General features: G+C 40.8%; 1 protein-coding gene across 1 annotated transcript in view; it reads right to left on the bottom strand.

The window, feature by feature from the left end:
• The window catches only part of pitpnc1a (phosphatidylinositol transfer protein cytoplasmic 1a), a 181,605-nt gene that overhangs the window by 65,660 nt on the left and 103,525 nt on the right, over positions 1 to 12,420 (bottom strand). Inside the window, exon 3 of the mRNA XM_055653765.1 lies at positions 427 to 515. Coding sequence (XP_055509740.1) covers positions 427 to 515 — 89 coding nt within the window. The remainder of the gene's footprint in view (positions 1 to 426; positions 516 to 12,420) is intronic.

The raw sequence follows: 12,420 nt of genomic DNA, 5'->3' as shown, positions 1-12,420 counted from the left end.
TTCTGCTTCTATTTATGTTCCCAGATAACAATAATAAAAATGTTTTGTTCATAAATCATAGGAGAAGAAATAAGCCATTCGGCCCATTGACTCTACTCCACCATTCAATCATTGTTCATTTATCTTTCCCTCTCAACCCCATTCCTCTGCCTTCTCCCCATAATCCTTGACACCCTTACTAATCAAGAATGTCAATCACAATCTAGATTATTATCGAGAATGTGCGTCAACTCTTAAATGTTTCTCAATTCTTCAGCAGCTCTCCAGGCAACACCGAGCCATTTGCGTTACTCAGCTGGGAAAGTGCAATAAAGGCATTAAAAGTTCAAGTCTGATGATGTCATGTGTACATCCTACTGTTCGAGATAAAACCTCCTGTAACATTGCACATTAAGTAGCATGTTATGTAACTGTGCTAAATCTTACCTGTGATAGTGTATGGATAATAATTCCAAGCTTTCTCCGTGACGTAAAAGATCCTTGGAACCACTGCTCTAGCCCAGCTAGGAAGCTTGCTATAAATAAAAGAAAGATTTGCGTAAAATAAATATGCATGTGATTATATTAGTAAAGTTGATTCTATCGACACGATACGATAGAACTTTATTTATCCCAGGAGGGAAATTTATCTAACAAATGAAGAGAAACAGATAGGGAGAATATGCTGGTAGACACAAAATGCTGGAGTAACTGAGTGGGTGAGGCAGCATCTCTGGAGAAAAGGAATGGTCGCGCATTCCTTTTCTCCAGAGATGCTGCCTCACCCGCTGAGTTACTCCGGCATTTTGTGTCTACCTTCGATTTAAACCAGCATCTGCATGTCTTTCTTACACATAGGAAGAATATGCTCATGGATATAGATACATATGCAGTGGTTGGTGCCTGGAACACTTGGAGAGGCAGAAGAAGCAGAAACAATGACAAAGTGTAGGAGACATTTAGGCAGGCACATGAACAGGCATTGAATAGATAGATAAGGACCATTTGCATGCAGAAGGGATTAGTTTAATTTGGCTTCATGGTCAGTGCTGGCATTGTGGGCTGAAGAGCCTTATCCTGTGCTGTACTGTTCTATATGCTATGAGTTGAGGTAGTTCAGACAAACCATTTTTTTTTGTAGGAAGGAACTGCAGATGCTGGTCTACACCAAAGATAGACACACAATGCTGGAGTAACTCAGTGGATCAGACAGCATCTCTGGATAGAAGGAATGGGTAATGTTTCGGGTCGAGACCTTTCCTCAGACTGAGCGTCAGGGGAGAAGAAGACATAGAGATAAGGAAGGCTAAGGTGTGAGAATGAGACATCAAAAGAGATGCTGTTCAAGGAAATGGTAGAATAGATCATTGTTAATTCACATGTTATAGGAGTAGAATTGGGCCATTCGGCCCATTGAGTCGACTCCATCATTCAATCATGGTTGATCTCTGCATCCTAATCCCATTTTCCTGCCTTCTCCCCATAACCCTTGACACCCGTTCTAATCAATAATTTGTCCATCTCTGCTTTAAAAATATCCACTGACTTGGCCTCCACAGACCTCTGTGGCAATGAGTTCCACACTACCCTCTGACTAAGGAAGTTTCTAAAAGAGCGCCCTTTAATTCTGAGGCTATCTCTGGTCCTAGACTCTCCCACCAGTGGAAACATCCTTCCCACATCCACTCTATCTATGCCTTTCATTATTCTGTAAGTTTCAATGAGGTCCCCCCTCAACCTACTAAACTCCAGCGAGTAGAGGCCAAGTGCTGTCAAGCGCTCATCATATGCTAACCCATTCATTCCTGGAATCATTCTTGTAAAACTCCTCTGGACCCTCTCCAGAGCCAGCACATCCTTCCTCAGATATGGGACCCAAATTTGTTCACAATACTCCAAATGCGCCCTGACTAGCGCTTTATAGAGCCCCAGCATTACATCTTCGTTTTTGTATTCAGATCCTCTTGATATAAATGCTAGCATTGAATTTGCAAATTAATTTTTTGGGAATCCTGCACCAGCATCCCAAGTCCCTTTGCATCTCCGATTTCTAGATTCTCTCTCCATGTGGAAAATAAGCTAGGAGAAAGTGACAACAAAGCAAACAGAGATAAAATGTAATGAGGGGGACAGTCAGACTTGTCGGAGAACTGGGAAGGGGGAGGGATGGAGAGAGGGAAAGCAAGGGTTACTTGAAGTTAGAGGTCAATATTCATACAACTGGGGAAATATGAGGAACTGTTTCTCCAATTTGCGCTGGGCCTCACTCTAACAATGGAGGAGGCCCAGGAAAGAAAGGTCAGTGTGGGAATGGGAGGGGGAGTGTTTATACCGGGATATCAGGTAGATTTAGGCGGTCTGAGTAGAGGTGTTCAGCAAAACGATCGCCGAGCCTGCGCTTGCCCTCGACAAATTATAGGAGTCCACACCTGGAACAGTGGATACAGTAGATGAGGTTGGAGGAGGTGCAAGTGAACCTCAGCCTCACCTGAAAAGACTGTCGAGGTCCTTGGACGGAGACGAGGGAGGAGGGGAAGGCACCTGCGGAGGGGGTGGTTTGGGTGGGAAGGGACGAGTTAACCAGGGATCTGCGGAGGGAACCGTTTCTGCGGAAAGCGGAAAGTGGTGGAGATGTGGCTAGTGGAGATGGCGAAAATGTCACAGGATTATGTGCTGTATGCAACGGCTGATGGGGCGAAAGGTGAGGACTAGGGGGACTCTTTCCCTTTTGTGAATGGGGGAAGGGGGAGCAAGAGCAGAGCTGCAGGATATCAAGGAGACCCTAGTGAGGCCCTCATCAATGATGGAAGAGGGGAAACCCCGTTCCCTAAAGAATTAGGACAGCTCAAATGTCCTGCTATGGAATACCTCATCTTGGGCGCAGATGCGGCGTAGATGGAGGAATTGGGAGTAGGGGATAGCGTCTTTGCAGGAGGCAGGGTGGGAAGAAGTGTAGTCTAGATAGCTGTGGGAGTCAGTAGGTTTATAATAGATGTCAGTCGATCGTCTGTCTCCTGTGATAGAGATAGTGAGATCAAGAAACAGTAAGGAGATGTCGAAGATGGTCCAAGTGAATTTGAGTGCTGGATGGAAATTGGTAGTGAAGTTAATGGCAGGATGTCCTATTAAATAACGTAGTGCCATTTCACAAGTGGTTACCAAGAATCATAAATAACATCCTTATCCTTTTGTGTTTTGTTTTCTACTGTGATGGATTGAAAATAGTAACTTGAATATTTTCTCAGCTCTCATGTGGTTATATTAATTGCTAACAATATTTACAAGGAATGTTGCTTGCAAATAGCCTGCTATCAAAGCTAATTCAATATTACTGCGGTTTGTGATTCAATTGCCTAGAACAGTGATTGGAGATGATGTTTTAAGCTGCCAGAGTTCACTAAATTTCCTTCAATTGTTGATTTATTTATCTTGGAATTGGCTGTGCTTATTTCACAGTTTCCATTTTTCTACTTGTTTTCATTCTCTGCATATCTGAATAAAAAATAAGCACTTGACAAGTAGCAAATGATGCCATTCTAAGTCAATTTCTTGTTATCATGTGCATGTGATCTGTGAAGTTACAGGGCTTTTCACTTGGTATTTTATTTGTGCTCAGGCAAGTTCTTCACTGCTGAAGCACAGGTGCACTGTCATCTGTTCCCTTATACACTCGAGCTTATCGCTTCCACGTGGCTTGCGATCAGATTCCATCACAGCCAGTTCCTCTCTCCAGAGAGCTCAGAATTGAATTGTGAGGGTGGCCAATTGTATTTATTTTCAAAAATTACTGTTGAGGAAATTAACTTATAGCCCTGTCCCACGGTGCGAGTTCATTTCAAGACCTCTCCTGAGTTAAAAAAAAAATCAAACTCGAGATAAGCACAGCGAATGAACGTAGCAGGTACGTCGGAGCTCGGGGACGTCTCTTAGCGCTAACGGCAGGTACTCGGGAAGACTCACTAACGGCAGGTAAGCACGGGAAGACTCGTGAACATTTTTCAACATGATGAAATATGTCCACAAGAGCCCCGAGTACCGACGAGTGGCCATTACCGTAAATCTCTGAGTAGGGATCTTCAATTAAAAAATCATTGGAAGGCTGCTCTTGAATCAGTTATTAATAGGTATTTAAGTGATGAAATACAACTTGTCCTTGACTCTGCCCTCCTTCCATCTGGGGTTGCATTGCTGGGGTGAATCTAACCACGTGTAGAATTGCCATGAAAATCTTTCACCTGAACATTCCATAGTATTGGTACTTCAATGCATAGCACTTCTGAGCTACCCTTTTCCAAATTTCTCAAAAGGTCTCTTGCTGAGAGGCAAGACAATGAATGAGATTATAAAACAGATTTATATTTGGTTTTGACCTCATCTTATTTCTTTACTTCAAATAGAAAATATGGTGATAATTTACATTACTACCTGAATATTTTTCTGGGGTTTCATTTCAAGGCCGGTTGTTGCAATACACTTCAAATAAAAACTGCTATATACTGGGGGAACATAAAATAAATGAAGAATCTTTTGAGAGCCAGGTCTGTTACATGCATGTTTATTGTTTATCACTGGTAGAGAAAAGTTGTATATGTTCCAGACAAAGTATCTGTAGAACAAAGGAAAACATCAATCATTGCTCCTGTTTCCAGTTTAACCTCAGCTGGCTACAGATCAGTAATAGTAGCAAATGATTACATGCATACTCAACCAGGTGTCTCATAAGGGAAAAGGAGACAAATTATAGACAGCTCTTGATTATCCTTTGGTGCTTACCAGCCACCTTGTGTTCACTGTCTGAGCGAGAACACTGGCCCTTGTATTCAGTGATTTTGTGCATCCAGCTTGAACTACCTCAGTATTGTAAGCAGAGGCCTACCCACTCTGTTCTACCTGAGAGTATAAAAATGGGGATGTGGTCAGTCCCATTATACCCTCATAGTAGTTCTCCAATTTGTAACTTATTATTATTCTTCAATTTGTAACGCTTATACTGATGCATTTCTATTTCTTTACGTCTATGATGTGGTTTTCGCCCATGCCACTCCTAAAACCACAGACGGTTAAGATTAGGATTTTCTCTGAAGTGTTCATGGCCAAAGCCAATTTTCATTTGCAGACCAAACATGGAAGATGAACACGAAAGAAGAATTTGCAGACCGAGTCACCTATAGACAGAATCGGATGGTGTGCAAGGGGCTTCATGTTTGTTCATTAATGTTTGCACATTTCCCATGTTACAGGTTAATATACATCTCACTATCAGACATTTACCTTTACAGCTCAAGCGAACTGTCACCATTAATTACAAATAGCCGATAAAATACATTTAATTAGGTCCATTAAGTGTGACTCACACAGACAAGGGGCTGGAAATTCATCCATACAAATGAAAGAAGAGTGGTGTGTATTTGAGAATTGTACATCAAACCTCAAGATCCCGACCATGACTGAAATCAAGAAATGTTAGCGGATTTGTGAGGCAAACAATGTAAAGGACTTTGTAAGTGTGACAGGATATTGCAAGAAGAATAAATGCGGTGTCATTGATTCAGACCAACTTGCAAAAAGATGCAGTAAACAGTTACACAATGTAAAGTGCAGAGCAAAAGGAAGCCATGAATCTTTAGTTTCTGATGTAGCTCATTGGCACATCAAAGAAAATAGTAGGTTAAAGATATATTCAAAACAATCTGCTTTAAGACATAGATAGGGCAGATAGCATGGAGAAGATTAAAAACATGTGAAGTTGGAAGGTTTTGCTTATACATTATTCATGGACTTCTGGGTAGAAAGAATTTCTAAAGGTTAAATGTACTTTCTAAGCCAATTGCCCCTAGCTTAAAGGTTAACATTGTGTTTTATTTGAGGTTAGAATCAGAGTCATAGTCACACAACACAGGCCATTTAACCCACCATGTCCACCCATTTATAAATCTTCGGAAGGACAAAGGAAGAAGGAAATTACTATGAAAAAGATGTCTACTTTCTTTGGACGTCATAATCTAGTGTGAATGTTATTAAACACATTCTCATCACACTGCAGCTTTCCCAGCAGGCGATTCTCCCCGCATTGCACCACAAACTGCAAACCAACTAACCCAGCATTTACCTTTTCCAATGCTTCGGTACATGGATAGGAAAGATTTTGAGGGATATGGGTCAAACGTGGCCATATGGAACTAGCGTAGATGGGCTGAAGGGCTTGTTCCTGTGCTGTGTAACTCCCACTATTTTTCCTACTCCACGGCAAAGACTCCTCAGAATCTCTATGCCTTTAAGTTAAAAGACTGAGATCACTATTTTGTTTTGTTAGACAAGGCTAACAGGGAATATGGATCAATAGCAGATAATGAAATTGAGGTACAATCAGTCAAGGTCTAATTTATTGGTGGAATAGCACTGAGGAGGTCAACTTACATTCTTGTCCATCAACCGAAGATAGACACAAAAATCTGGTGTAACTCAGCGGGACAGGCAGCATCTCTGGAGAGAAAGAATGGGTGACATTTCGGGTCGAGACCCTTCTTCATCAACCAGTGTGTAAGTTCTTTGTAATGACAGAAATGCATTCTACACCTACGTATACCATATCCATGTATATCTTCTCACTAAAACTAGTAAACAAAGCACTTCTGTTCCCTCAGGATGAACAATACCAGCGACGCTACTTTGAGAGAACCAAAGGAAAACTGGTAACGGTTAATTATGACTGATGATGATTATGTGTGCAAAATTATTATCTGAACATAAATAGTATTATTTCCAATCTGTATCCTGACCATGCTACTTTGTCTTCCCAACTTGATTTGAATGCTGAAGAAAATAACGTAATACGTGAACACCAGCATTCTCATGCAAAATGCCATGCTCCATTAACAGATCACAGTGAGAACCTCTTCTGATAAGACTGCTATTGATGCTTATCTGAAATTGAAACTTGTTGACTATTGAACAACTTTTATGGAAAATACCTATCCTGCACAAACCACCATGTCCTGATTCAAAATTGAAGGTCATAAACAAAATCATTGTACAATGAATACTACATTTTATTTTCCTCTAGTTTTCTTCTTTAAATTAGCCTACTGATTACTATCCATTGGCAATTTTCTACCTATCCAAATCCTGTATTTGAATTTTTGAATTTGATTCCTTTATTGTCTTTCAAACCTTTCGGTCTGAACAAAATTACGTTGCCTGCAGTCATACACAGTAACAATAAATAACAAAACATACAATAAACACAAATTAACATCCACCATAGTGAGTTCACCAAGCACCTCCTCACTGTGATGGAGGCAAAAGTCTTAGTCTCTGTCTCTTCCCTCTTTGTTCTCCCTCTGCGCTGAGGCAATCGATCCAGGCCGAAGATGCCGCTCTCCAGTCCAGCGGACCTCCGTGGTGATGTCGCCGTTGCCGAAAGCCGGAACGCCGTCTCTGCTCCGAGTCGGCCCGCCACAGCCTCAGCTCCGAGTCCCGCTGCATCAGCTCTGAGTCCCGCACCATCAGCTCCGAGTCCCGCAGCCACAGCTCCGAGTCCCGCAGCCTCAGCTCCGAGCCCCGCTGCCTCAGCTCCGAGTCCCGCTGCAACAGCTCCGAGTCCCGCAGTCTCAGCTCCGGGCCGCTGCCGAAAGCTGGAACGCCGCATCAGCGAGTCGGGCCACCGCTGCCTCAGCCCCGAAGACGGCCAGCAAGACGGTTGGTAAGTCCTGGCTGGCTCTGCCTTGAGGTCGGTCGCAGGTTGGAGACAGCCAGCTCCGCCATTAGGCCTCAGCGCAGACAGAGGCAGAGAAGGGGGATACAACAAGAAAAAGTCGCATTCCCCCGAAGGGAGAGACAAAAAAACATGTTTCACCCCCCCCCCATAACACACCTAATAAACTAAAACTTAGCCAAAACAAGACAAAAAAAAACAAAAAACGTAAAGACAGACAGACTGCAGGCGAACCGCAGCTGTTAACAGCGCCGCCACTTCCGGAATGGCGGTATCTGGTGCATTAACCAACTGTTCACTCTTTTGATTTGAGATAAAACAATGGTATTATGTTGGTATGAAATCCAGGCCAACCAGTGTCCGAAGGCGTTATTACCCAATACAAATTTAATGCCTTCAGAGGGTTGATATGCAAATATGTGCAGCTTGGATAGAATGTTGGTCCCAAGCCTGTGAAAACATCAAGGTGCATCCTGTGTGATATTCTGCCAATAAACATAAAAAGATGAAAAACAATGGAAACGTGTGTAGTTCTGAACATTAGTAAAAACCTGATACACGTCTCATTAGAAATGAGGCAAAATGACAATGTAATGTTGTTGCATGTATGACATTCGTCCTGAACAAAGGGAAAATAATGACATTTCATATGTCTGGACATTATGGATCTGATGGTGTTTGAATTAGATGGCTAAATTGAATTATCAGGTAATGCTACAAGTTCTATAGGGAAATATTCCTAAAACATGAGTAACTGCCAATTATTTTGGGATATAACAACAATATTTTCTGATAAAACTGACAGCAATTTTGAGGTTTTGCAGAAATGCTTAAATCTCAAAGTTGCTGGCAGCCATTCATGGCTATTTGACAGAATGTGATACTGTACAACATTAGATTCTTCACAGAATCGGGTAAGAGAACCCAAACTTACCATAAGGAATCTGTTTAAACAACAGGGTGTCAGTAAGAACCTTTTTTTCCAGGGTGGATATGTCAGACTAGAGGGGATAGCTTTAAAGTAAGAGGGGGAAAGTGTAAAGGAGATGTGCAGAGTGATGTTTTACATGGAGGGTTGTGGGTGCCTGGAATGTGCTGCCAAGGTGGTGGTGGAAGCAGATATGTGAGTGGCACTTGGATATGGAGGGATTTTAGATCACATGCAGGCAGCGGAGATTGATTTAACTAGGCATCATGTTCAGCACCGACATTGTGGGCCAAAGGCTCCGTTCCTATGCTCTACTGTTCTATGTTAACCCAGCCCAGAGTCAACTTCAATAGAGAACAGCTGTTAGGAACTGTGCCAAGTTTTGCTGTCCAGAGTATTTTATTTAAGTTCATGAAAATGTTCAAAAAAAGTTTATTTTTTCCACTTTTAATTTACTTTAACTGAATTTAATTTTTGCAATATCTTATATAATTTTGACCTTTCAAACATTCATTGAGTATTAGAGGACATGCAGGGTGCCTAACAAGAGGCAAAGGCTGGTAAAATGGGTCAGTAGCAAGATACGTGTATTTGGCTTGGGATGCCTGCAGAGAAAGTTTACCTTAAGTGGATTTCTCTCTAAAGCAATCACATTCTTAAACAGTGAACCCATGCACATTGGCAGAACCTTGTATCGTCTGCAAATATTTAGAGGTTGGGGAGACGAAGGTGTAGATTTAGAACATACTAATCCATATTCTCAATAGTCATTATTGGAAAAAATTTGGAAAATAATTGACAACAGATAGCTAGCAAACATTGCACTTCCTTATTCTTGGAGGAATCCTAAAGAAGTGACACTTATGTGAAGAAGTGCTGGAAATTTGGAGTGGAACTTCCAACATTTCTGGCTCATTCAGTTATTCACTGAGATCTGGAATGGTTCCCATGGATTGGAGCGTGGCCTACAATGTTATTAATTTAGTAGAAACATTGATAAGATCCTATGACAGAAAATCATCAAATACTCATTTCATCACTGCCATCGGGAACAAGGTACAGGAGCCTGAAAACCGTAATGTCCAGGTTCAGGAGCAGCTTCTTCCCTACAGCCATCAGGTTATTAAACACTGCAACCTCATATAGGCACTGAACAACAATATACTTATTATTATTATTATTATTATTATTATTGTTGCACTGTTTTGTTTGTTTTTTGAGTATGTGTGTGTATGTATATTATATATATACACACACACACACACCCACACACACATATATATATATATATATAGATGTATGTGTATATATATATATATATATATATGTTGTGAGTATGCATATATATACACACTGAGCTTTTCTTTCTCTCTCTCATTCATCATATCATACTATGTTTGCATATTCTGTTGCGCTGCAGCAAGTAAGAATTTCATTGTTCTATCTGGGATATATGACAATAAAACACTGTTGACTCTTGAATTACAAACCTGTGGGTTTAATTTTATTTAGAACACATTGTTGAAACCATTGTTAGGTGTTTTTAATGCCGCATTTCACTTCTTGGGGATTTCCAGCAAAGCTTCTGAATATGTTGGGTGGCCACGTTTACCTGATCCAGTTCTCTGAGAACATTACCAGTATTGTGGATGACAATGTTCCTGTTGGTCAGATGCTGCATAAACGTTCCTGAGGTAATATTTGTTTCTATAGAGTTCTTTGACAGCCAATATTATTCTGGATGGAAGATCTCACATAAAAGAGAAATAACTTGTGTCTTTCATGATCCAGGGACATTACACAATGCTGTATAGCTGGTAATATATTTTTGGAGGTTGTCATTTTATATTGTAGCAATGCATTTTATATTATGGGAATATTGCTACTCACAACAATATGTGACAATGATGAATTAAGGTAATCAAATTTGAAAGTCATGTTGATTGAATAATAATGCTTGGCTTTGGCTCAGGGGATTTCTCTTCCTCTTCAATTGTTATGGAAGACAGGATTTTAGTTCAACATTTCACAAGTAACGTTCATCAAGAGTCACATGTGCAGAAGACTCTGCAATGAGGCACGGACATATTGGAATGGCTAGTGAACCTACAACCTTCGGACTCAGGTGAGAGTGCTACCACTTAGCCACAACTTACACAATATCAGGCGCTAGCCAATAATCTACCCTGGTCACGCCAGCAAGGTCTCTGCAGACATTGAGTTACAGTGCATGTGGCTCTGATATGGACGGCCCTCTACATAAAGAATATTAAGATCTGAAAGGATTAGGGTTACCTACATTCGAGCACAAGGGCTTGAGGGGACATGATTAATTCACCATAACCAGTTCTTACCGACCTTCTGGTAACGAGCTATCCCACATATTTATTTTGACTTTCCCTTACCTTGTAAAATCTACTCAGTCCATTTTTAATTTTTCAACTGAGCCTCAATCACAACTGTTTATTGGGGAATAAGGTTCCATATTCCACCCCTTGTGTGGAAGTGTCTTCTCAAAAGCCTAGTTCTAATCATTCTATCTTAGACTTTCATTGTTCTAAGTGTCTGAACTGCCAATGATGCACTGACGTGTGAAATAACTGAAGTGGACTGTTGGAATTGTATTGATTATACATGAAAATGGATGAGTTATAAAGAGCTGGTGAGGTTTTGAACTGAAACATTTGTTTAAGCATCAAATGCACATAACCTCAAATGGACTACCTGAAGAAGGGTCTCGACCCAAAACGTCACCCATTCCTTCTCTCCAGAGATGCCTGTCCCGCTGAGTTCCTCCAGCATTTTGTGTCTATCTTCAATACTTAATTGATTTTATTATATTAATTCACCTCCACTTCTCCAGACATAGACTCCTCTGTTTCAATGCGAGCATTTACTCTTTCTAGATAAAACAAACCTAACTCCCTCTCTTCTTGTTCACAACTATCTCACTTAGTGAAAAAAGGCCCCAATACAAAATATCACCATGTTCTCCAAAGATGCTGCCTGACCCACTGAGACATTGCAGCACTTTGTCTTTTCTGTAAACCAGCATCTGTAGTTCCTTGTTGTTATATTCCTCACTTTGAAGCTAATTCTTCACTTTCATATATTGGTCACAGCAATGTTGGTGGTATATTGGTCACAGATTGTTCTGATGACAGTTACTGATCTGAATCATGAACTTTATTTCTCTCTCCACAAATCCTACCTAAATGCTAATATTACCAGGATTTTCTGTTTTAATTCTTTTTTTCTTATTCGAGATCCTTGAACGCATTATTCCAAACATTTTGCCATCTCACCTTCAATCCCATGTTCCATAACCTAAGACTTTTGCCTCCATCACAGTGAGGAGGTGTTGGGTGGACTCACTGTGGTGGATGTTAATATGTGTTTATTGTTGTTTTATTGTACTGTATTATATGTATGACTGCTGCAATTTCGTTCAGACTTCGGTCTGAATGACAATAAAAGGCTATCTATCTATCTATCTATCTATCTATCTATCTATCTATCTATCTATCTATCTATCTATCTATCTATCTATCTATATATCATATCATTCCAGTCATATTTTTCAACCTTCCCAACAGTACCACAATGCCTGTAACTACAGTTCATTGTCACTCCTCAACCTCTCTAGTAGTGTTGCGTGAAATGATAATCCCATTCTCTGCAATGGCCCTCCTCTGTTCGTGAGCTCACACAATTCTCCTCTTACACACTTCATAGAAGGTAAAGCTACCACCACATCACAATTGGTATTCCCCAATGAATCCACTGCTGACCCTTCTTC

The sequence above is a fragment of the Leucoraja erinacea genome, chromosome 23 (assembly GCF_028641065.1).
Source record: "Leucoraja erinacea ecotype New England chromosome 23, Leri_hhj_1, whole genome shotgun sequence".
NCBI classification, from domain to species: Eukaryota; Metazoa; Chordata; class Chondrichthyes; order Rajiformes; family Rajidae; genus Leucoraja; species Leucoraja erinaceus.
Note: the sequence above shows the minus strand (reverse complement) of the source record. Positions and strands in the feature narration are given on the sequence as shown.